At 38.7% G+C, this 27,364-nt stretch overlaps 1 protein-coding gene across 1 annotated transcript; it reads right to left on the reverse strand.

The window, feature by feature from the left end:
• Nucleotides 1–2,442: 2,442 nt before the first annotated feature.
• Nucleotides 2,443–26,694, reverse strand: HDAC2 (histone deacetylase 2). Its single transcript, XM_081998453.1, has 14 exons — nucleotides 26,622–26,694; nucleotides 19,492–19,604; nucleotides 18,902–19,019; nucleotides 17,873–17,947; nucleotides 17,408–17,546; nucleotides 14,759–14,900; nucleotides 10,972–11,064; nucleotides 10,763–10,871; nucleotides 9,167–9,307; nucleotides 7,237–7,345; nucleotides 4,845–4,975; nucleotides 3,782–3,937; nucleotides 2,980–3,037; nucleotides 2,443–2,766 (listed from the first exon to the last, which is right to left on the reverse strand). Exons 1-14 carry the CDS (start codon nucleotides 26,671–26,673, stop codon nucleotides 2,736–2,738), a joined length of 1,467 nt encoding a protein of 488 aa, XP_081854579.1. The 5' UTR covers nucleotides 26,674–26,694; the 3' UTR covers nucleotides 2,443–2,735.
• Between the last annotated feature and the right edge of the window lie 670 nt (nucleotides 26,695–27,364).

Here is a 27,364-nt window from a genome sequence, read left to right on the forward strand (position 1 = left end):
TAAAGTCAAAACATCTAACAAAATTTGGAGTATCAAATGCCTTAAAAATATCAATGGACACTTACAGTGTCATTGATTTCTTCCCACCCTCTTGGTACAATCCTACGGCCTTTCTACCAGTTCCCCACATCCAACTTTTATCCTCTTTGCCATCGAGAGCTGGCAGGTGTTAGATTCACCCTGCTCCCAGATGCTGTCTCCAAATCCAGGGCTCAATCAAGAACAGAAAAATGCAGCAAGTCCTCCCCAGGCCTCTTCAGGTCACAAAAAAACATGTCTGAAGTTCCAGATGCTCTAAGAGGTGTCCAGAAAGCATCGATGATCTACTGAAAGCTCAAGTAAGTTAATTTTCACAGCAAACCCCCTATACCCTTGCCCAAATACTCCTCCCCATCCTCACAGAAGTCAGCTGCAGACCAAGACCCTTTTGCAGCACACAGAGGCTGCAAAGGGGCTGCTTGATGTTGTTAGAAATATTAAGTGAAACAGCTTTACTTCTTGGGTTTGGTTTGGTTTTGTTTTTAGGAAGAAAGTGAGCTGATCCAATTCTGGGATTGGTAACATGAGACTAGAGAAAGGCAGAGACCATTTGGCCAGGGCATGGTCCTAGCTCCTAATTTGCACCTTAACTATCCTCACTCAAATAAAAGGAAAAAAAGCATTGCTTCACTGCATGGACAATACTGAAGAGGTTCTGTCTAGCAAAAACACACCAACATGTCAAAGAGTCTACTGACAGCAAGAATCTAATTCATATTAAAAAAAAAACCCCAAACCTGTTTTATCCCCTTCAATACTGTATTTCAGTCCACTAATTCTACACACATACTTAAATCTTCATTCTCAACAGAACCAGCAATTAATCCACAAACTATTTAAAATTAACGGCATCTTAAACTACAGAGAATTGCCATCTTGCTAAACTTCAGTCGATAAGGTAACAAAGACTTGAAGCAGGCAATGGAGTTCATACTACTCTTTGTAAAACTGAATTGTAAGGCTTTTCTGTAGCCATATATAGGTTAGCATAGTATTTAAATCACTGGGCAAATTTACCATTAAAATAGATTATTATGCAAATGCCCGTTAGGGAAGCACTGGTCAGCTTCACTGAACTGCAGAAAAAAATTATAACTGATTTTTCAATACAGAGTCATGCAAACCCTAAAGGGAGTCTTACAGGTACTTTACTGGAAGGAAGAACACAGCACTAGTACACGGGTGTTGAAAAATCCCACTATATTTCTCCCTGCACATTTAAGAATCTAAGTCTACCCAAGAGTCCAAAGGGAAGACAAGATGAAATGTTCAGGAAGATTAAAGTAAGATGTAAAAACAAAACAAACAAAAAAAAAACCCCTTATACTAAAAAGGTATTAAGAAAACAAAAAACTTTTCGCCTCCTACATATTCAAGTAGCCCTAGTTTTAATGAGTGTTATTCTCATTGGGGGGAGGGGGGGATAAAATCAAATTAGTCAACACATGACACAGTTTCAGAAGAGCCTTCAGTGAACATACCATTTGGACAGAACAAATGCAGAAATAATTCAAAGTACTGCATTGGAATTTTGAAACAAATTAACCCATTAGGCTATAGACCACAATCCCAGAATTGTATGGAGAGAAAGAATAGGTTAAAAAGAAAGATAATTTTTTTTTTAAAAAAATAAGATTGGCTGGCAATGCAGTTGTGCAAACTTCTGTGCTCACTGCTCTGAAATCTTGATACTGAAGACCATGCATTTCACTAAATGTCAACCTGTAAGACAACTGTTGCAGACTGAGAAAGAAAAAAATCAATGTGTGCACTCAGGTCTCTGTTTCAATTCAGGAACCAGAACTAACTAATGAATCAAAGAGGGTGGCAGGCAATAAAAATCTTTCTTTTTTAAGGGGGACAAAGTTTTATGTTGCTCATAGCTGTAAAAAATCAGAATGGGTTATAAGTTAGATCCAAACTTTTGCTTCCTATCTTGCAAGCTTTGGAAGATGACCCTATACAAATTTAATGAACAGCAAATGAATCAGTCTTTTGGGTAGCTTCTGATGGTGGGAAAGGTTCTTGGACAGTACAAGGCATGTGACTGGAGAGTTTTAAACCTTTAACATTAAAAAGCAGGTTCATACAACCACATTATTCCAACATCTCTTCACTTATTTATTCAGACTGTTCAAATTTCACGTACTCGTATTCCCATGCATTTCTTTGCACCCCATGCAGAAACTACTGAAATGTGTGGTGTCAATGAAAGCAACACAGTTCAACTTGTGTGTTTGCCCACTGTCCATTTAAACCCACTAGCCACTCATATATGAGGTGCACCTGCCTAATTCATATGGAGAATTTCCTCTTTGTAGTTCAATGATGGACAAAAGACAACCAAGTACAATTTTTTTTTTAATAAAGATAAAATTACAAAAAAGGTAAAATCAGCTCAGGAAAGGCAAATTACTTTAATAGATCAGTTTAGACATTTAACATAATAACTCACATCCATTTTTAAATACTATTACATAAAGCATGGTGAAGAAAGGAATTTCTGCCTCATAATTAGAAAACTCACAATACAACTTGCCAAAAACCAGAACAAAGCCGTTTGAAAATAAATACGGTCCATGCCAAATAGTACAAAATGAAATCAGCAGTCTCTCTCAATACGAAAACTTTTCTTCTTTTAGGTATTCTTCGACTCTAGTATTATGTTCTGCAACTGATGAGAGGCTATCTTTTGTTCAAGGATTGCTGAGCTGTTCTGATTTCGCTCTGTACAAAGGCAAAAATAAACTGTTAAATTGTTTCATTTTTGATTCACTGTTTTAGAAATGCAATTTTGAATTATTACAGTCATGAGTCTAAAATATTTAGTATTATGAGGAATTGAAAGTGATCTCTACAGAAATCAATACTTTATAATACTTTAAATTAATGAACACTCTTCAAAAAGGTGACATTCATTATTAACTAATTAGGATTTACCCTTTGGCATCTGTCTTTTCACCACTGCTGTCCTTGGATTTATCCTCCTCCTTAACATCTGAAGAATAACAAGATTTCAGATATATCAAAAGATGCAAGAAAACCTTAAGACTTCAGAAGAAAAAAGCATGATGAAGTTATATCTATTTTGTATATACTCCTAGCTAGGGGGAACTAGCTTTTAAAAGAAGTCACTAGTTACATATTAACATACACTGTTTGTTAAATGCATCCATCCAAAGGAGTAATCTGGGCACAATCCCAAGTGATTCAAAACACCTCAGGGCAGGTCTCTCCCAACTGGCCATAATGATGGAATGCAGTTATGAGACGAGGATTTCCCCTGAGCGCCATGTGGTAGTCTTGTAGCCCTAAAATGTAGCCTGTTCTTGGAAAAGTCAGAGAGTCCTTGGAATTACACTATATGCAGAACCCCATCCAGCTTCCTTTTCAGAGAAAACCAGTTGGCTCACCCCACAAAAACGAAGAGGAACGAACTCTTTGCCTAATGTATTTAAAGCAAGAAACTTTTTTATCCCTATTTTCATTAAGCTATACAAATCCCTGGCTCTCAGATTTCAAGCTTGTGGAGAAGCAACAATAACCCTTGGCTGAAAATACTATTCTAGTGTGAATAGCTGTATCTTGAAACTGATTAATTTAAAATAGATGTTTTAAATATGATGGAAAAAATAAATCATCTCAACAGCTAATTAACTGTTAACAGAAAATGCATCTTCCTCTTGGCAGAACTCACATTTGCAGCTCTAAAATACAGGATGAAATCACACCAGAGTCCTACCAGTTTTTTTGTCCTCCGTCTCTTTTTTGTCCTCCTCTATCCTGGCTTTCTTTGCTCCTTTCTTATGATCTGCAACATTTCGTCGTCCACCTTCCCCTTCATCTTCAGAATCTGAAAATTCTTCATCACAGGCTATGCGCTTATCAGATGCTCGAACTAGGATTCAGAGTTATGAAGTTAATTGAGCATAAAGTCCAACTATAATAGGCTTACTAAATAAGAACTATCATATTAGTACTCATTCTTAATTTACTATAATCATTTAATGCTGATGAACTAAATTGTGGATAAAAATATTATATTTCAGGATACTCTGGGCCTCTCACAATGACTTCCAAAAATAGCTTTAGAGACACAGGGGGAGGGTGGGAGTATTTTAACATGTATCAAATGAGTTTCAAAACCTGAAAACTAAATCACAGGAGAAAACATTATGGTTTCAACAGTTCAGAAAGTGGACAGTGCACCAACAATAAGAAGTTACAAGAATGACTTCAATCATCATCAAAAAATGTTAAATGTAGCAGGAATCTGTAGCTGAAGAATAATTCATCGTCCAGACAAAGGCTAACGCTAATAAAGTGAAGTAAAAGGGTAGTGTTGTAAGCATGGAAAACCTCTCCCTCACAAGAAAAAAAAAAAGCAAATGAAAGACTTTTTTGGAAAACACAGTATCTCACTTTACATCAGTGGGGAACATTACTTTTTTTTCTGTGAGTAGCACAAGGCAGAAGCTAAGTCCTGTATACCTTTAATTACAATTCAGCTGAGACTTCTGGAGTATCTATTTTAGATTTGCTATAGCCAGACTGTTTCATAAAATGCAAAAAAGAAAAAAAATTCTTTCAGCACTTCTTTAGACCCCTTTAACAGGTTCAGATTTGTGCACAGATGCCACCCACCTTAAGAACAGAAAAAACTAGCAGACCAGTGGCAAAATGTTTTACTTGGGAAACAAAACTGCCAATGTTCCAGTACTGCACTACTAGGACTAAGGTTCTGAACAATTTAACCTAGAATGACTCTATTTGGACAGGCTTTATCATCAAAGGATACTTCTTACTAGAAATGCGTTTGTCTGGATCTTCTCCATCCTCATCTCCACTATCTTCATGAACAGCATCTTCAGGAATGGCCTGCATCTGTACCCCAGGTGCATGAGGTAACATGCGTAAGTTTTCAAATAAGCGTTGCCTGCAAGTAACAGACAAGGAAAGTTATTACTACACAGAAATAGCATTTCTTTGGATTACGTATTTAATTCTGAAAACTCTGCATTCAAAGTTAACCTGCACTGCTTTACATTTCTTCATTAAAAAAAAAAAAAAAAGGCATGACAAGTTCAGAAAGTTTTCCACCCCTAACAGATCATTAGTATCCACAGTATACTTGAACGTAATTTTCTTTTAACTTTTTAAACACATATTTCCATCAACTGCAGTCTTCAATTCCCCACAGGGTCAGCACAAGTACTGCCCACTTGGGCTGAACCAAGTGACAGAATTGCTCTGTTTTAATAAGCTAGAGTATCAAGCAGCATAATAAACTATCCTCTAGTTTCTTAGAAAGCAAGCCAGATACTTAAAACATGAAGACTTCCACGCTGTGTGTGGCAATGACTTCAGGGTCAAAAGTGTTCCATCTGGATAAGATTCCTTATTGGCTGTTTGAGGGAGAACAGAGAGAAGTTGTCCCCTGTCTAAGCAACCTTATGTGATGGACCCCAACACTCCAAAGCACCATGTGCAGGAACAAGAAGGACACTAGGGTGCATACCTGGAAACATACAAGGTCAGGCTGGACGGGGCTCTAAGGAACCTGATTTAGTTGAAGATGTCCCTGCTCTTTGCAGGGGGGTTGGACTAGATGGCCTTTAAAGGTCCCTTCCAACCCAAACTATTCTATGATCCTCTTGGGACTTAAAACTATCTTCTTAAAAGAAGTCCAAGCAGAGAAAAAAAAGTGTGGGAAGCGTCAAATATTAACACTTGTAATAGCTATCTCAGTATCCTTCTGCCCAATCTGAAGAGATAAATGGCAACTGGTGCTTTTTTCGAATCCTTACGATCTCCACCTGTGTTCAAATCACATGACCTGGCAAAACATTTTTGCCAATCCAGGGAGTCTCCTAAAGTTAGGTGTCTGTGAAAGCGTGCAACTAACTGAAGGAGGATTCTCTGAAATGATGGGTCATTGCTCTTCTTGTGGGTGCTAGTAAAAGGATGTGAGATTTTTAGAACACACACAAACTGTGCCTAGGGATGTGTTAAAGAGCAAGCAAGTTTTGCGGCCTACTTGCACCACAAAAGCTCAACAGTACACAATATATAGCAAGCAGCTGGCAGATCACCAGCTGGAGCACAATTACTACAGAGGAATTTTGGAGAATTACATCAAGGAAAAATAATGTGCAAGGGAGAAAAAACCCACCTATTAAAAACTAAAAGCCTTTGATTGTGATTTATATATTTGTGCTATGAACACCAATCATAGTCTATATGCCAACCACTTAAAAAATTTGTATTTTAACTGCTTTGGTGAATTTTGTAATTTGACAGTTTTACGGGTTATAGCAGTACTGGCAAACTTATACAGCTAGTTTTGCATCTTTATTCAGCTTTTTTTAGTAACCAAAAGAATTCCTGTGCACTGTTAACAGCCTGTTAAAATCGGGGCAGGGGCGGGGGTTTACTCTTTTAAATCCAGAGCAGGGACAAGCCTCGGTAAGCAAAGAGTACTTCAGGCTAACCAATTATCTCTTATCAGTTGAGTACAAAATTGATTGTATGTATGCATTACTCCATCCCTGAAGTAAAATACTTGCTTCCAATGAAACCTTCAGGATGTAAGGAGGAATAAACTAAGTATCAGAAGTGGCACAGGCTAAAAACACATACCCACTATAGCTTAACAATGAGCACTTCTCAAACCTTGTAGATTTGTCAAACCACAGTCACTCAATTGCCTGCACACATATCATCTTTCCACAGTTTTGAATGTCCAAGCTTACACATGACTTTTTATTTTCACAGCTGACAGCTACAAAGAATGACAATCTCAGTTCATGTTTAGACACTGAGCCGAGAATTAGAAATCCTAATCATCACAGCATACCAGCTTCTTTCCTGACAGGATAAACTTTGTAGAAAGTTAGAATGGGAAGCCAAGTAAAACAGTCATTTCTCTAGTTGCTGGAAAAAGTAAAAATCCAAGCTGGGTCTTAAATTTCCATATTTATAGTCATAGGACTTCAGAATCATGCATGCTGCTGTAGGAAGAGACTTTTAAAAAGCACCTGTTCTGACAGAAATGAAAGGTATGTCAAATCTATTCAGTACTTATTTTTAGTGTGTAACAAAGAAAGGCGTACAGTTTTCTAAACTGCCTACCAATTAAACCTCTGGAGAAATGTGATCCATATGACCTACTTGATAGATAAGGTAACCACTACTTACTTGATCTTCTCCATATATTCTGGTGTATTCTGATTAGTCATATTCGAAGGACTAATATGAAGCTTGAAGTCTGGTCCGAAATACTCAAAGTAGTCATTGTATGGCAACTCTATAAACCAAAACACAAAAGACAACTTTGTGACCCAAAAAGGATTTTAAACATTTTAAATACAGCAGTAGTTTTGACAGGATTTTACTTGGAGAACTATCACACCTGAAGCATTCAGGTAAGCAACAATACTTAAGCACTGCCTGAACTGTTCAGTGTTTTTCCTCTAAATTATTCAACAAATTAACTTAAATCTGTTGGCAAAATACGAAGAGCAACAGAAAGTTCTACTGCAATCATGTTAGAACACATACTGGAACAACATCAGTAACAAGTTTGGTAAAATAATTAAAAATGCTACTTCTGCAGAAAAGAGATCAATTGACAATTTCTTTATAGCTGTTTTCCAAGTTAGTCCAGTTTGAAAGTGAGCCATTCAAAATATTCCTTCAATAAAACATGTAATATGTACTATTAGGCTGAAGATCACAGCTAGTTCAATATCCATGGTAAGTGCTGTACAGTGGTTCAGTGATGCCCATGTCTGCCTGTTCTGCCTCTTCCTTTCCCCTGCTTTTTATGTTGTCATAGATAATAGTCCCCTGACTGGAACAGCTAATCCCCAAAATGAAGTCAATCAAGACTTCATATCCAGGAAAAGGTAGTATTTTATATTGAATATGACTGTATCTTCCCTGATAAAGCAACAGAAATCTAAAAAACCTAGAACCTTTAAGAAATAAGACACTAAAATCCACTTCTAATTTTGTTTCTTCATTTATAATTATTACAGGATAAGTGATCTTATTAGGTGGATAGAAAGGAGACAGAAGATTAACTTGCTATTGCAACATTTATAAATGCACTGCTCTTTGTCAGAACAGATTAAAGATGACAGGGACCCACAAAGTTGAGACGAATGGAAAAGAAGTCCCAAGATAAGAAAATACTACTGTCTCTTCAAGAGCATTGGCTGACAAAGAATATACATTGACATGCAAGATGGAAAATATACATCTTGAAAGGTACCATCCAAGTATTCTTTTCTCAATGACAGCAGCATTCCACTGAAGTCAGACAGAAACACTATGAATACAGCAAGAGACACATGAATAGCAAAAGGTTATCAGCAAATGTTGTCGTCCATCATGAAAACTGCCAATGACTGATGTGCAACAAACCAGTCCAAATACCAATTTTATAAAAAGGCATTCCAAAAACACGTCCAGAAGTATATTTGGCCAGAAGTAGGAGGAGTGCAGGATCTTTGGGGATCTTCCTCAGAGAAATTACTTCACTATTCAACTATTTGAAAGAAGTCTACTATTGTGGGGTTTTTTGTTTGTTTGTTTTTTAAGATAGTTTGTATAGTCAAAATTGAATCAAATGGAAGAGAGGAAGTCAATATACTTTCACAGTTACTTTTAGGTCATAGATACAATGAAGAAGCAGTTATGTTTTACTATGTAAAATGGATACTTGCGTACTCAATTTCTTGTGAATACCAGGTTGTGGTGCCCCACTTACAGAGGTCTATGCTGTTACAATCGAAACACAGTATATATTCTACCATACTGATGACATTCATACTAAAAGTAGTTACAAGTAAGGTTCCATAAGTTTTACATGTTTTGAATTTTGCAAAAATGATCCAGTCATTTCAAGCTTTTGCTAAAGCATAAAAAAAAGCCCCAAATGCTTAAGCTTATTTAGTGCATAAGCTACTGAAAATTTATTGGCTAAATCCTAACAATAACTTTGTACATAGTTTAGAATAAACTGATGCATTACGGTTAGCTATAGAAATATTTGCTACCTGTTCACATAAACCCTCCCATGATTATTTCTTAATAAAATATTAATTTGGGTATTAATATTTACCATTAGGAATTTCACAATCTAAGGCAACAGCAGTTTCATATGTCCAGCATCGAGCAACATTACGAATAGTATATCCTCCTCCTCCTAACATCAGCAATGGCAAGTTAAAAGTCTTTACAACTTCCACACATTTAGCATGACCTGTCAAACACAAAAAGAATTGACAATATATGCGAAATATCTATTAAACAGAAAAATATATAATGAACTATTTAATCAGACATATGCAGTCACACTTATCAAGTGAGAACTGAATCGATTCAAGTAAAACAGAACTGTCTCCCCCAAAATGCTAAGCACAACCTCACAAGAAATCAAGATCTATACATAAGAAATGTACAAAATACACTGAACATTATCCACCCCAGTCTTCAGAAACTTTGCATGACGGCCTATTGTTGCTGTTCTGAAATGCTCTTAGAATGTTTTGTCTTTTCATATCTGATGTCAATAAACAGTGACAAACCTAGGGACAATTTCTCAGTCAAATGCAAAGGGGGAAGAAGGGAAAACAGCAAATCAGTACTCAGTCCTTTCTACTTCTAAATTTGAACCTGTATTAGAGGTTGCTAAGTCTTGCTTACAGAGTGAACTGGTGCCAAGACAGTACACACTCCAGGGAGATACAGCATACTGAAAGGCATCTGTAGGAGGCAGCAGCTCTCTTGGTTTCCAAGATATGTAAGATGGAAAAAAATCTGAGCTGTATAGGCAACTGAAGTAGCTTTGCCACCTGGTGCAAATCAAGAAAAGAACCCTGAAACACTGCAGACCCGACAGATACTATACTGCATTTTGTTGCCTACAAAACTCTAATTGCCTCATTCAGAAAACACAAAAACAAGAAAACCCAGAAAATGAATGATTCAAACAAGCTAGATTCAAGGCTTAGCAGAAGTTCAGCATACGTGTAACATTTTATCACTTAAATAAATAATAATAATAATAAAAAAGAAATAAAATAATAAGAACAACAACAACAACGTTTGCTAAATTAGCATCTCATCCCAATTTTGAGAATCACTCTTTTGGGTAGAAATGTAAGTAATACTAAAATAAATTCATTCTATAAAAGTCAATAAAAATTACTATTAACATAAGGCTCAGTATAACAAACACCTCTATAAATTTAACAATGCAGTGAGTATTCTCATTTCAGTAATACCTATTCTACACCCAACAAGGTGTTTGATTTTAGTGTCTGTAGTCCTACTAAGTGAACCACCAATTTTGTTATTTGCCTATCATCGTAAGTGTTGCAGTAGGACAACTGTTGTCATCCTGTCATTCCAGAACACTGCTTTAAAGCTACAGAAAGCCTGTGCATAGAAGAAAGGGAATCACTTGAATGGCTAGGAAGAACATGGAAAACCAAGCTTCTTAACCTTTTTAGATGTACAGAAAGAAAGAGGCAACTTCTGGGTTTCTTTTGGCCATCCCTGTATAGCAAAGAAAGAGGTGATTAATCATAGGAATGAACAAAAATCTTTGTGACTGCAGTCCTCATCATGCAAGTGTCTTGAAAAATAGTATGAAGGATAGAGGTTTCTATTAAATAAAAAGTTACAGACAACAAACACACACTTTTCTGTTTACCTTTAACAGTAAGATTAAAGCATCCCAGCCGGTCACCAGACAGTGAATCTGCTCCACATTGTAATACCACAGCACTGGGCTGGTACATCTCCATTACTTTGGATATAATCTATTAAGTGATATAAAACAGCAAGTTAAGTCACATGAAAATAAATGCACAAAATCAAACTAGTATCTTTCCAGGGACCTTAAAAAAAAAAAGTACTCACTGGTTTGAATATCTGTCCATAGGATTCATCATCTATACCATCCCTCATTGGAAAGTTGACAGCATAGTATTTGCCTTTTCCAGCACCAATGTCCTATACACAAAGATGACAAATGCTTTATTACAAACATAGAAGCACATGATGGTGTCACAGAAAAAAGTCTACACAAGTCTGCTGAGCTATTTTGTACCATTATTCATGTCTGCGAGAGGAAAAGAGGCCAAGTATCTTACTTTATTCCCATTCTCCCATAAAAGCATTTTGGAGTGTAGGAATCTTATACCAAGACTAAATTTGCAGTAAGTACACTTGATTTAAGACAAAAACACAGAACATAAGCAATCAGTTTAGCCCAGTAGAAGTAATTCAGCAAAAACAAGAAAGAAAACCATGAAGAACAGGGTTATAGGCATGTTTTTGGTGCTTTACAGAAGATTTGGATTTAAGAAGGTTTCTAAAACCATATTCTTTGTTCCAAACATAGGATGAAGAACTAGCTGTAGCAAAAGGGAGAGAAGAAAAATCAAACAGAGGCTACTTATAGGTGCCCTTGAAGAAATTGAGACATTAAACAAAAAAAATGAACTTGCAGATTTTTCTCAGTTCCATCAGGTGACAAGGCAGGAACTGTAGTAATCTATCTTACCAGCTTTCCTGGACAACATATGTATTAAAAGAAAAAACTTGTTACAAAAAAAACTTGAGTTAATAAACCCTGAATCCATCCACTTCCATTTTGATGAATAGCTCAAAACCTAAAGATTCCTGCTTGCCACACATTCCCATTTCTTCCCTTTAGCTCATCACCAAGACAGACAGAAACTGATCCAGTTTACAGAGCAGTTCTCTGCCACTAATAAAGGTACAGTGGGGAAGACAGTAAGATTTAACCTACTCAGTTTGGCTGTAAACTATTATCAAACAGCAGCTCTGCAGAAAGGGCACACTTCAGCTGCAACATCCTTGAAAAACTACAAGTCATCAGTAGGATGGCCCAGCAGTACAAACACTAAACTTCTCAACACCAGCTATTGAAATAGTCACTCTTTCCTCTACCTGAGCAAAGCCTCCTTAGCAGTGAATGCAACAGTAACGTGTCACTCCCACTAACTATCTTTAATTGGGGAGGAGAAGGAGGAACAGGGACAAATGGCCCAATGCAGCATAGGCACAATGTTAACAACTGACCACTTCTTTTTTTTTTTTCTTCCAGCACATTATTAACATTTCATAGTATTGCAAGATTAGTGACACTGAAGATCCCTGCTGAACTCGACTCTGGCTGATTTGGAGTGTGACAGTTACGCAGAATCTCCCAAAATGAATCATCAAGGCTTTCAGATGCTGATTTTTCTGAGGTGACAGTGTCTTGCTTTCCAGATTAAAAAAAAAAAAAAAAAATCAAGTCAATCTCATCTTAAAACATAGCAAAGCCAGATGTTCACACAATGTCCCACTAAACAGAATAATTGCTTTCCAGCCTGAACTACTCAAGAGATGTTCTCTGTAACCCATATTTCCATTGGTTATAAACACTAAAGAAGCAATATAGCATTCTGGTAGTTATGCATTCATCAACGGATCAAATGTCCTCACAGGACCTGGGCCTCCATGTAGCACTACAGTCTCAACTGACCTATCTATATATATGACAAGATTAGTGCTATCATCTCAGATGTGTAGAAAGCCAAATAACTTACTAAGGATGCTGGAAGTTCAGACTGCACAATACCTTCTGTAGAAAATGGATGAATGCAGCTGAACTAAGACAACCTCCATGAGATTCAGCTACATTGATGGAGCTGCAATCACAAAATCATCAGCTGATGCATGATTTGTTCCTGCATCAAATACGTGTAACCTGATCAGCAAACTAGACCAACTAACTAAAGAATTACAGAAGAAAGCTTGAATGAAGCCCACTGACAAAAACAAAGATAAGACTTGTCTGTTAAAGTTGATGTAAATAACCAGCAACGGCAGATCAAGTTGAGCAGAAGCAAGCAGCACAATACTGGTCTCCAGAAGGAACAACAGACTTTTCAGAGAATTAGTTCCCCCTTTAGTTCAATTAGGTCTGCAAGCTCTGGAGATAGGAAAAAGCTTTTTTTTTTTTTTTCTCCTATGGGGATGTAATAATTGCAAGAAAGACTGCTGAAGTCTGTATGCAGAGAATGCTCATTTCAAAATACTAGCTAGCAGCACAGAATAAAAGTTACTGTGTCTGAGGTACTGTTTGTCACTGACACTGTGCTAAAAAAATCCCAATAACATACAATATTCTTCTATTTGTTCCAACTGTGTATCTTTAAATTCTTTGTCCTGGGTGTGGTGAGGTGAAGAATCCATGAACTTCTCTGTCAACGGGAAGTGCCATTTCTAAAAAGCCAAGATATCTAACCCGTTAAAAGAAATTCTAGACAAATTCAGCAACAACAGCTTGTCATTATAAACATCCTGGTCTGAGCTGCTTTTTGTTTGAAGCACCACTACCACCTTGTGGCCAGTCAAGTTAAACCACATGCATAAAAACGCCTCATCTGATTTCTACCTAAATCAATCTAGAAAGCAGTTTAACAAAATCTAACAGCCGTAATAACATTCAGCTCCAACACACACACTAAAATGAATGCTTAGCACCCCCCTGATTTAGAGCACAACTTTCATTTATTCCTGTGTCCTCTGGCTATCATCAGCACACCGGGGAGCACACATTCCGGTAATATTAGCAGAAACACAAATATCTGCATCTCTTGTATCAATTTAAAGATAGTGGGAAAACAGTGAATTCTTTCCCAACACAGCATTTTTGTAGGTCAATTTTTTAGAAATGTTTACAATTTTTAAAAAAATTACTAACTGTAGGTGCAAACTAATGTACAAAGTTGCTAGTATCAGGAGTGACTTATCCTCTGACAGAAAGAGGGTTAATTTAAGAGTCTGAAGCTAGGAATATATTAATCCTAATACTTGAAATATTCTTTCAAGTTGTGAAGTGAAACAATTTCCTGTTCTAATGGACAAGAGTCTAACATGAGGAATGACTGACTTAAAATTAATACCAGGGCCAGGAAAATTGGTTTCCATTCTCAGTTTTGCCAGAGATTCTACAACAGCTCAAATGATAGTTCTTCACAGGTCAATGCTGCCTCCCTCAAGCTAGCTGTAAGGCTTAGTACACAATTTTCTGTGGGGCATGCTGAAGTTCTTCAGGAGTGAGCATCATGAGAACTCGAAACACACTTCATGACAAGAAATATTCCAAAAACGAGCCAGCTATATTACTAGGCAAATAGAACACTGTAAACTCAAGTTGCAACTGAAGCTTTGACACTATTAAAGCTCTGGCATAAAGTTATTCTAAGATTTGAAATAAGTAATTTTTGAAGCCATGTGATCTTCAAATAGCTACTTTTCACTGTATATACAGAACTGAAATGTACAGATAATCATTATAAATATACCACATTACCTTCCTAGAGACATTTCCAAAATCTGAATGAATTAAAATAATTATATAATTGAACTAAAATTTCAAACAATTTATCCAGAAATTAAGGTGTTGATCTCATGTAGAAGTGAATAATTTACTTCCCCACTACCCTGTTTTTTTTCCCCCTAAGGTTCTTCAACAAATCTATCACTCTAAACTAACATATTTTCTGAAAACTTACTGCTGTATATTATTATTGGACATAGTAATTGTAACCTCGTACTAAAACAGTATCTACAAGGAAGAAAATAAGAGGGAATTTATCACTTAAGGAAATTTCATGTTCAACCTTACCCTAAGGTCCCCTGTGCCCGGAAAATATTCACCATACTTATGGAATGATACTGTCATAACACGATCTGTGGTATAAAATGCTTCTTCAACACCATCACCATGATGGATATCGATATCAATATACAAGACTCTTTGGTGGTACCTAGAAAGAAAGTCATGTATGAGAAATCATCATTATCTGTTATGTTTATAATATACCGATATCTAACATGGAAAAACCTAACAAAAAAAACAACCAAACACTAAAATATAACATTATGATCATCTTGATGATTTTGGTTGAAGTGACCATATGCTCTGAGAACTCTCAGTGCAGTTTGGATAATAATGAAAATAAATTACTTATTTTGATGAATATAAACTTAAGTATTAATGTATTTATTTACCCCAAGTTGCCTCACTCCACAGAAGCTATACCTTGTGTTTCTGTTCATACTACTTTCTGTTTTTCACACCTGCTGAATTCACTCCTTTCACAGGGCATTTCTTTCTGCCTTCTCAATAACTACCAACACAGTCTTCACTAAAACATCTCTTAGTGCATGCTTCAAACAGCATAGTGCCAGGAGCAGGAATAACCCATGTTCCATAAGCCCTCAAAACCTAAATTTAAATACTTATTTTCCATTGACTTTTCTTTTTCACCTCTGCAACTTGTAAAGATAGGCACATTCTTATTTCCACGTGTATCACACTATTAGCAGGAAATTATTACCCCGCTGCTTAGTATTTCCTTAAATACTGCAAGTTTCAGATCAGTTTAAGAAATCAGTTGTCTGAAAACTCAGAGTATTGGAAACAGCAAAAAGCATCCCTTAAATTCTATGTAGTTCAGTAAAGAACAAAGTATATCAACATCAGAAGACGGGTTTTCATCATGCTTTGCACACTGCTATAGAAGGTGAGTCTGAGCAGCCATAATGTCAGGTAGGCGAGGATTTTTTTTTGCTTAACAAGGCACCTAACAGGAGTTTCCTATGGTTACGTAACCCATAACTGTTTGAAAGTTTCCTTCCTTCACATGCACATTAAGCTAAAAAACTAAAGACTGGACCACAGAAAATCATACCACTTTTCTTAGACTGATGAGACAGATTGTGAATACATACTGTACATTTAAATGAATGGCTTAATGTGATATTAACTATTTGTTAGTGTCCTTAGAAACTTTTTTCATCTTTAAAAAAAACACTTCCACATTACAGCTGCTTCCTCCATCCCTCACCAGCTGCTCCATTCACAAGACTGAAATACCTAGAATATTTTTTGTAAAAAATGAGATCTCTGTGTTATTAGAAGGGATATAGTCCCCTGAAGCAGTACAAGTAATACTCAGGATTTGAAATTTTAGTGAAGCATTACTGCTTGAAGTTAATTATATGATTACTTTTTCATTACTCATTTTTTTATTTTGCAGTCACAGCAGCACAGCTGTTATTTCATTATTTATTCATAACAGACACATCAATTCATGTTAACAATCCAAGAAAGCTCAGTGCATGATCTGCCATGAATATTCCTGTTTGGTTTAGTAATGACTCGATAGGAAACAAGCAGACATATTGAGAAACCAAATGGGTGTATGATGCGAGCATAATGACTGCCCTAAGGGGTCAGGGCAGTGATCCATCTAGTCCACTATTCTGTCCCCATGAGTAGCAACAGATTAACATTTACAGAAAGCATGTAAGCCTGGCCATTTTCTGAAGTCTGCTACCCTAGTACTTCCCCACCATCTAGAACTACAGCATACATCATTTTCCAGGGAGCATCGTTGCTTGGATCTTTAACTTCCATTTACAGACCTCTTGTCCACAATTGTGCCTAATCTCTTGAAGCACTTCTAAATATCTGTTTTAAACTTATCTATTAGTTTTCTTTTCAGCTTGCCTGTATTTTAAACTTCCTCTTGAAGCCAAATGGGCAGAGCTTGGAGTTTTCTTAATTGAAGCTGCAGAAGTTCAACATGGGCTATGAAAGCTCGCTGAAATAATAATTACAATTCGTATCTTCAATTGACACTTTATAATTTTATCTTGTTCCCATCTGTCGTGGTTTAGCCCCAGCTGGCAACTAAGCCCCATGCAGCTGCTCACTCACTCCCCCATGGTGGGACGGGGGAGAGAATCGGAAGGGTAAAAGTGAGGAAACTCATGGTTTGAGATAAAGACAGTTTAATAAGTAAAGCAAAAGCCACGCACGCAAGCAAAGCAAGACAAAGAATTAATTCACCACTCCCCATGGGCAGGCAGGTGTTCAGCCATCTCCAGGGAAGCAGGGCTCCGTCACTCGTAATGATTTCTTGGGAAGACAGACGCCATAACTCTGAACGTCCCTCCACCCCTTCCTTCTTCTTTGTCCCAGTTTTATATACTGAGCATGATGTTATATGGTAGGGAATATCTCTTTGGCCAGCCTGGGTCAGCTGTCCCAGCTGTGTCCCCTCCCACCTTCCCGTGCACCCCCAGCCTGCTCGCTGGCAGGCCAGCACAAGAAGCTGGACTGTCCTTGACTACTTAGCAACAACTCAAAACATCAGCACCTTATCAACATTTTCTCACCCCAAATCCAAAACATAGCCTCACACCAGCTTCTACGAAGAAAATTCACTCTACCCTGGCTGAAACCAGGACACCATCATAAACTTACTTCAGTAACTCAAGGATGGCAAGCACGATATCATTGACATAACAGAAACCAGATGCCTCTGATTTCTTGGCATGGTGAAGTCCTCCAGCCCAATTAACAGCCATGTCTGTCTGTTGTCTGTTCAATTTTACTGCCCCAGCTGTAAAAAGACACACACAAAAATGAAATGAAATACAGTCAGAAACTTCTGAAGGCCTTAATATCTTATTTTTAAAATAACAGATTTAATTTCATGTAAGTTGATCCTAGTTCTGACCTCTTACCAATACTGAGATACAGAATGTCAAATACGAGATACATCAAGTAACTGATACATTATTATTACTTCTTTATTTAACAAAAACAATTTATATTTGCTTCAGTTTTAAATATCTATCAAAACATCTATCAAAGCTATCAACGTTTTATGTTGCTGACATAAAAGTAATAACGCTACAAAATAGCTGGCAAACAACCTATACTTACCAACAGAGCCTCCAGTTGACAGCTGACAAAACTCAAACAGGCCATCAAATACAGGACAGTCTTCTCCAACATTAACTGTGTAAGAAATGTATTACTTTTCAAAAACACCATTCCAACAGCATTGCTATATGCATGGATAACACTTACAGATGCAATGCATAGTTCATTCAGCAATTTAACTACTGCCCCCACCCCGCCTCATTTTTGTCACGCTAAATTTGAAGCACTGAAAACAATGTAAAATCTTTATAATCTGACTCTAAGCCAGCTTTTTTTTTCTTTTTTGTTTCCACAGAAAGCCTTGTCTCCTCGTTAACAAAAGGATGGTTAGACCATTTTTAAATTTTTGAAGAAGCGCTGATTAACATAGGTCATGTTAAGAAATGCAGTTACTTGGAAAAATAATTTGCTGAGAATAAGGCATCATAAAGAGGTTCCAATATTGCCTTTTAAATTGATGTAATAGCTGTCAAACTGCATTCCTAACAGTACTTTGAGCCTATTCCTATAATTAAAGAAATAAATTAACAGAAAGGGTGAGCAGTGAATAATGTACAATTTTTACTCTCTCTCTCTCTCCAACGGAGAGAAACTCCATTTCTTGATTTAAACATTTTCACACATTGATTTTATTTCTCTGCTCTTCTAAAAACCGTTCTTTTTCAGAAAGATTTTGCATTAGAACAGGTTTTAAGACAGTTTTGCAAAAAGCTCACAACTAAAGTTTGATCTGTGCATTAAGTCTATAGAAGGTATTATTTCACATCTAGCATACACCCCGTGAAAGGGGAGGCAAAAATCCTTCCACAAGCCTATGGAACATTTCTGCCAATATGTCTGCTTTTAATAGAAAAGTCCCAAAATTAGTGTAGCTAAAGGCAAGCACGTATTACTCTCTTTACATTCTCTCTCTAACCCACCCACACCATTAAGCCATGTTCATACTCCTGTACTGGTGAATTTTTAGCTTTAAACAATGCTAACCACCAAAGCATGTACGCATAGATTTAGCCTAATGTTGACACTTACATCTCTGCATTTGCTTGCTGTACTCAGACATATTGTCAGGCCTTATTGATCGGAGAAATTTGATATATTCATCACTATGGTACTTGGTCATTTCCTCAGCAGTAGCTTTGTGGGGTCGCTGATAACAAGAACAAGTTATAGAAATAATCAGTGCTCTGCAAAATCAGCTAACAATTGGCTAAAACAGTTAACTGGAAATAAATCTAAGCTACTTTTAAGGGAGAACAGTGAAACTGATGATAGTAGTGCTGTTTTACATAAAGCAAGGACTATTTGGTTGTTAGTATACAGCTGGATTCATTCTTTGTGCAGTAACCCCAATGTGCCCCCAACACCCCAGCCCCCCAATCATAAAAACACTGGTGAAAAGTCTCTACTGAGGCTCCACCTCACTTATTCGAGACATTGACAACAATCTGCAATCCTCACCAGTTATAAAATACTGCTTCATCTCTAAGTAAGAGAGCTCTGAATACACCATTTTAGTATTTTCAATTTCCATTTCTCTCCATTTATTTGTGTGAGAATACTTGAAGCCCTTTAAAAATAACCTAAAATGCTTCAGTGGACATTTGACTGCTTATACTCACGTAAATTTCCATTTTTCTGTACAAGCCATAATTTAGCAGCAAGTTGTGGGTCATGCGGATCCTATGAGGTTTCATTGGATGCCCTTGTCCATAGTAATAGTTCCCGATATCACCTGTCAATATTACACAAATGAGTAGCTATTGATATTACAAAACTTTTCATTGCTACTTAAAAGAATCACCTCCAGAAGAAAACAGGTATGATTATAAAAAAACCCCAGACCCCCACAGAACCCACCCCCCCCAGACAAAACAAACACACACACACCCCCCCCCCAAACCAACCAATAAAGGGACTAGTGTTTATTTCAAAAAGGCCATGAGGAAAACAAACTGCCCATAAAAGGTTGTATGTCAAAAGCAGGGGGCAAAAATGAGGCCAAATCTAACACCTTTACTACAAGCAGACAGTAGTGGAGGAGCAAAGATGCCTACAAGAAGTGATTTCAAATCAAGAGTGAAGAAAACACTGGGCAGGAACTGTAGAATAAATAGTGGGAAACTAAACTGGAATTAAGAGGGGACCAGAAACTACTGATGACATAGCTGCATTATGCCACAACAGCGGCTGTAGTAAAACCTACCATTCCACAGGAGCTGATTTTAAGATACCATCCTCAGGCTGCCCTTAACTACCAACCCTAGCAGTTACATTCCAGAGGTTAGCTTCAGATCCATTGTTGCAACCACATGCGCAAATATTCCCCAGCCACCTGCTGCTACAGATCGACAGTAGTTTAAGAGAACCTTGTAATCTCGATTAGCATGGCTCTGTCAAATTGGAGAGCGACTAGACACACAATTAAGATAATAAATTTGACACTCACTTCCAGAAAAAGAATGGCTGCTATCATGGGCTAGTTAAGTTTTCTTATGTATGTATGTGCCTTCACTTTGAACAATGACATTACCAAGACAGCTTTAGTTTCACCTCTTCAACATGAGCACCAGCTCAGGAGGAAGGGAAAATGTCAGCTTGCAGTAGCATCACCAACTACCAAGAAAAGCAAGCATAACAGTAAGATTATAAGTCTCAAAGCATCTAAAATCCAACTTTCAAAGTGACAAGGAAAATAAGGACACTTAGGAAAACAGGTAAAACAACGTAATGGAAAATGAAGTTATATAGAAAAACAACTGCTCAACACCTAGCTCTTAAGCCATCCCACAACAATGGAATTACCAATTTTTAGCGTTAAGAACTTTGAAGAACCTGGACCTACTCCTAACTTTGATATTTAAGTGAAAGATTAGCAATTCTTGCCAGTTACTAAGTCCCGGAGTCTTGCAAATACTTACTGCATCCCTGCACTTTTGGTCACATGCACGTGAAGAGCAAAAGGTATTGAGAGTATAACCACACCCCTTCCCGCCAGCAAAAACATTTCCAAGCGTTTTACGAAACAATACCTTACAAATTTGGTGTTTAGGAAAAACCTATCACAGCTCTCTGAAACTAATGACTGGAAAATTGAAATGAACCATTTGCTAGCCCTACTTTGTTTTATGAAGGTACTGTTAAGTCACAGACTTACAAAGCTTCAAGCTAGTAAGAGCTTAAAATTTTGAATTTAAGACAATAGTGACTTTCAATAACACGATGCTTTTGAGGAAGCCTCATTCCAAATGCATTTGTGGCTTAAGGAATGTATATGTATTTCATACCTTTCTTTAAAAACAGGTCATTTCAATTTTAACTAGTTCAGCTTGTATAGACATTATCACCGATATTTTACTTAGAATGCTGATGGATAAGGAAGCAGACAATTAAGAATGATTTCTCTCTTAAATAAAATGTAAGATCTGTTATTTTTCCTATGAAAAAGGAAAAAAACCTATTAACAAGCTTCCCAAATACACTTGCAACATACCCTTTGATACATTGCAATTCATCAGATTCAAAATTAAGCATATTCTACATACCATACACTGCAGTGTACACTTAATAATAAAAAAAAAACCCCACAACATCAAGCATATCTTTTAACTTTCACTTTATTTTTTTTTCCAGAAAGGAGAACTTTTAAAAGAATTGGCAAGTTGGTAAGTTTTATGGGAGCTTATTTAATCAAATAGAAGATATGTGGGCGAGCATCTGGCAGAAGCATATTAATCCTTCCATATTACAGGTCAGCAGTAATGACTAACAATAGATACCAATATAACAGACTTTAGCAACAGGCAATACCATTTACATCTTATGACCATCAAAAAAGGGTATGATGGAATCAACATCATAAAAAAATTTCAAACATAGGGACAAAAAGCCCATTAAGTTTCAAGGGACTGTTGCATGTTGGCAGGGGCGGGGAAGGAAAAGGTACGAAACAGGTTTCTCTTTCTTCGTTAGCACCTTGATTTCCAGACAACATCAAATCACAAAGGGGATCCATCTTGAAGACATCATCTATGGTGAAAGCAAACTGTGTCAAAAGTCTCTCCTCCTTCACCCAGTGAAGTAGAAGGTGCTCTTCCTGGAACAAACACTTCATCCACTAATCCTGAAACCTATATATCTTTTCTTCATATATCACAGCCTTACTGGAGTACTTTGGGAAGAAAAGCAAGGTGTACCAAGAGCTAGCGTGTGCAGGGATGGGACACCTCCCCCAGTGACAGAGCTAAAAAGCTCTATGCTTAGTGCCAGACTAACTCTGACTTTAGTATGCATATATAGGAGAAACAGGTACAGTGAGGCCAAGTGCACAAAACTAGTATTGCAGATAGGATGAGTACTTGATCCCAAACTTGTGAATAAAAAGGTAAAAATCATACAGAAGTGTTATGAGCATATTTTATATCACTCACCAGTGTGGGTGCACATGGAAAGTGCAAAAGAAAAGAACATAACTGAAAGAGGAAGCAGAGGGAAAAAAATGCAAAGTATATGCAGTGGCTCCCATTAAGTAGTAACAACATAATCTCTGAAAAGTTGAGTCTTTAACTAAAATAAGACAAATCAAGTGCCAATTTAATGCTAGCACGAGTTTACTGTCCTGCACTGTTCACCACGTGATGCAAAATGTGATACCAACAGATGACCTGAAGATCTACCTGAAAATTATTACATACACTGTCAGGTTCTAGGTTCAAATATATTACAAAAAAAATTTACTTCTCAACTCATACAAGTTACTTGCCTAAATTCTGAAGAGCGCTATCAAATAAAAATAAATCTACATGATTCTTTTGATGAATGTAAGTTTCAGACACTCACTTCTCTATCCAAGACTTCAGAAAGGTCTAGAGATGTTAAATATTCTAATGCATAGAAAAATGCAAGAGGCTACATGCCCTAAAGGAACTTCAAGTATGTCTGACAACACACAAGTGACTAACAAAAGCTGCTATGTCCCCAAAAAAACATATTAGTCTCTCTAGTTACTAAGATATATAGAAAAATAACACCTTTAAATTAACCCATTACAAAACAGTCTTAACAGCCTGAACAAAGAGGCAAGACATGAAATTTACTTATCTTTTTTGATACTTTGTAACTTGTAAGTTACATTACTTTGTAATTTTGATACAGATAAATTGTTCTGTATACTGACCATATCTCTGCTTATTTTAAGTACGGTTACCATGAAATCATGAGGTATTTCAGAACTGCAGAAACCTAACCACTACAATGGAAAACACATGGAAAAAAAAAAAAATCTTAACAGCGGTAGTTAACATTTGGATTGACTTCTGCAATACTAACGGGTGAACTCATGTAAAAAAAGATCATTAATGCCTGATCAGTCCAATAAACAGCTATTCAAACAGGCATAAAATTACTGCACTAGCATCTGAAGGGTTGAGAGTTTTGTTCTAGTTTTTAAAATTAAGTAGACAGCAGACTAGCTAAGTTCTCACTTTTGAGCCCTGAGCAGAGGTTGGACACCACTGCCGTGTTTGGAAGTCACTGAGAAAAGCATTGACGAATTTCTGTGAAACAATCTTCAGTTAAAGCTTGCATCTGCATATAAGATGAACCTAAACTAGAAGTGCTAATGTACTTAAACACTGTCTGAATATAGCAGCATACTGCCCTATTAAAACAGGTTTAGTCTTGTCTTTATGGGTGGAACCAACCACATTCAGATGCACATCTCAAATTTTTCACAAAGCCTTTTGAACATGCACTTTAAATAATGGACAACAAGCAACCTATACAACATTGCTAGTGCACTGGCATGGAATAAACACACTTATTAACTGTAACCATGCTAGCTGCTGCCTGAGTCTCTAGAACTGTGTGCTCCTATATAGCAAAGCAGAGTTGGAAAGACCATCTGGGTACTGTCCTCATTGCTATGGGCAACTGTATAACACATACCGATTTTGGAAGAGGCCACTGAAATACCTGAGCCACATGCTGCAAGACTGTGGCAACAACCTGAAGACACATGGTAAGAGGCTAAAATAAAAACTACAATATCCTTCCACATCTAGCATGGTTCTAAGCAGTGTAAGCAACAGACTTTGCTAAGCTATGGCTATATATAAAAATACACACACATAAGGATTAGAAGCGTTTATTAAAAATATTTCGGATAAGACAACTAAAGTATCTCAATTTGTACATTTTTTTGTTCTTCTCACAGTATACTAGCTCAAATTTAAATAAAATTTCTGACCTGAGCACGATCACAAACAATGCAAATTCCGCAAACTGGATGTGGCTGACAGTCTATTACAAACTGCAGAAAACTAAATCAAGCTTCTTCTTCTACCCAAAGTTTATTGGTTCCGGGTAGAGCGTGAAGCTTATTAAAACCATGAATTATGAGAAAACATTAACAGCAATACACACCAGGAAAACTTGGTAAGTGACAGGCTAATTTAAAAAAGCAACTTTAGATTACAATCACACAGAGTTTCACAAAAAGAGTGTAGGAATTTATTGCACTTCAAAAGATACGCAGATATGCTTCTAGTACTTTTCAGTACTTCTTAGTGTATACTTTTAAAGAAACAGAGTGAAAGTATGTGTGGAGGGACAATTACGACCAAAAAAATGGTCACTTCAGTTATGACGTCCTTGGGTATATGCCACTACCTCAGTTGCGTGCTTGAGGTATCTTCGTATTTTTTGGTTTTGAGTTATTTAAGGCTTTGAACATTCCCTGTGCTTTGATTAAAGAGTTTGCTGGTACAACGCAGTTACAAAACACTCAAGAATTGCCAGATGAACCACAAATTAGTATTAGAAATATTTGCTGCAGCTATTAACGCAAGAATCTCTTCTAATAACTCTATTTCCAAAAGAAGTGCAAAATAACTTGGCTTTGGCAATAAAGAATAAGATACTAAAAACATTCCAAAGTTGTTCGTTTCTGTCACAGACAAAGCATTTTTTTAATCACTTTTACAACAGATACTCCTTTCTCTACATTATTGTTAGCTACATTTATCCTAGTGTATGTATTCAAGCAAGATACACGTTACAACGGCTTTTAAGTCGCCATTATCCAGCCACTTCAAAACTTCTTCCTTCTCCAGTTTCTCCCCCCTCTTCACTAGTATAGCTTTCTGGCTGTTAAGAGAGCTTGACACTAGCACCAAGTACCAAAATCCAGGGGTCACAGAAAGACTGAAGATACTGGCACCTAGAAAACTATAATAACCTGACTTTATTTAAAAAAAAAGAAAAAAGCATATTGATTAAAACAAACAAACAGACAAACATTTGCAGAGCAAAAGCTTCTAAACTATCACTGCAGTGTTCCTTTCAACAAGGCAAAAAGTGATTCCTCTTCCAAAGGAAAAGTAAGATCCCAGCCTCACCAAAATTATCCCTAACAGGGGCCTCCTTTCCCCTTTAGGCTGAACAAAGAACCAGAGCTAGCAACAAAGAGAAGGGGGCGGCAACCATCACTCTGCCTCCTTTAGTGTGGTAAAAAACCAAGACAGGCCCCACAAGATCTGCCATTTCTAAAGAATGGCAGATTTGCTACAGCAGCAGACACCTTTGATATCTTAGTGGGTTTCGCCATTCATCTTCATTTCCAAAATGGTCAAAACACCAAAGTGCTACGGCAAAACGGCCTCAACCTCCATTTCCTGGCTGCTACCAATACCAGTCTCAGACGCCAGCTTAAAGGACTGTTACAGTAGGAGGCAATTTAAAAAAAAAATCAAATCTCTTAACTAATCTGACCAAAGAGTTTACCCTCTCAGTACAAAAAAGGAAAATCAAATGCAAAGTCAAATAGAAAATGAAAAGTTCTCACTGCTGTGGCCAGAGAGAACCACAAACAAGTTGCTGCAAATATGTGGAACTAAGCACAAGCTTTACGTACTTTTTTGACGTGACTGACAATGCAGATCACAAGTCCCTGTGTCCTCACAAGACTAGTGTGCAAACTTAGCAGGCCTGCAAGCAACTCAAATATCACTATTATTAAACACCTACGCATACAATTTTCTTGTTTCGCTAGAAGAGAGGCTCGTGGAAGCCAAACCTCCACTTCAATGCACGTTCGGTTGGGGGGCGGCAGAGTCCCCCGCCCCTCCGCAGACCAGATGTCCCTACGACAGCCAGAGGACGGGGAAGGCCTCAGTCGCAAGAATCACCAGGTGCCGAAGCTACACATGGCCTAGACTTTTTTTCTGCAGGGGAGGAGCCAGGCACGGCAGCGACTCCAACGCCTCCATGCTTAGCGGATGAAGGGGAGTGTCTCAACTTTTTTTTTTTTGGGGGGGTGGGGGGGGCGCGGTGCGGGACACACACACACACAATAGACACAGCATTCACCGCCGGGCCCGGCTGCCGCTCCGCGGAGGCCAGGCAGTTCCCCGGCCCGCACCTTGCCCGGCTCCAACGCCACCACCCCCCGCCCCCTCCACACACACACCCCTCGCCCCTGCCCCCTCTCCCGGAGGCCCCCGGGGCTCACCCCGCGGCGAGGCGCAGAGCCGATGGCGGGAACGGTGCGCGGCGGCGCAGGGGGAGGCGGCGGGGACCCCCGGCCGGGGCCGCCATGGAGCTGGGAGGGGGTCTCGTTCCGCGGAGGAGGGGGCGCCTATAATGGCAGGGGACGGGGACAGGCCGCCCCAGGCGGCCGTTAGAGGGGCTCCCCCCCCCCCACTCTCACACACATATACAGACGCGCGTGCACTCCCGCGCCGGCCCCGCTCACCGTCATAATAGTAGCAGACTTTCTTCTTGCCGCCGCCCTGACTGTACGCCATAGGGCCGCCGCGCCGGGGCCGAGCCGGGGCCGGGGGGAGGGAATGGGAGGCCGAGGCGAACGCCGAGCCGGGACGGAGGGAGGGAGGGGGCGGGAGAAGGCGGACGCGGGAGAGCGCGAACTCGCGACGCCGGGCCACGGGCAGCGCGAGCGGGCCCGACCATCGGCAGCGGGAGGGGGAAGCAAGCGGGACGCGCCCAATCCGCCGCTGCCGGGGGAGGCGAGGGAGAGAAGGAGGCCGTGAGGACGCGTGCGAGCGAGCGCGGTCTCTCGCCTGCTTGTCCCTTCCCTTGTGACTAAGTCACACACAGAGTCAGGGAAGGAGCCAGCGGGAAGTCCTCATAAGCGAATTCTTGGAAGAAGATCTTTCCTCCTTCACCCCCACGCCGCTCAGTGGTACGATCCACCGGCGGGCGTCGGGCTCTGTCCCCGCCCCTCAGCGGAGCCTTCTGGCGCATGCGCGAAAGCACCGGCCCCCCCCTCTACGCCGGCGCGGGCCTGGGGGCATATGGCGGCTGGGAGGCATGGGCTGCGACTGGGTAGGGGCTGTGGCGGGGCGGCCGGCGGCAAGCAGGGCACCCCTGCTTCACCGATCGACCCCTGTGGCCGGACAACAGCGGGCTTTTCCCCTGCTCAGCGAGGGGGTGAGTCACGGCGACTCCTCTCAGCCGCCCCCTCCCTCCCGTGACCGC

Source organism: Phaethon aethereus (assembly GCF_964289735.1).
Source record: "Phaethon aethereus genome assembly, chromosome: 3".
Taxonomy (NCBI): Eukaryota; Metazoa; Chordata; class Aves; order Phaethontiformes; family Phaethontidae; genus Phaethon; species Phaethon aethereus.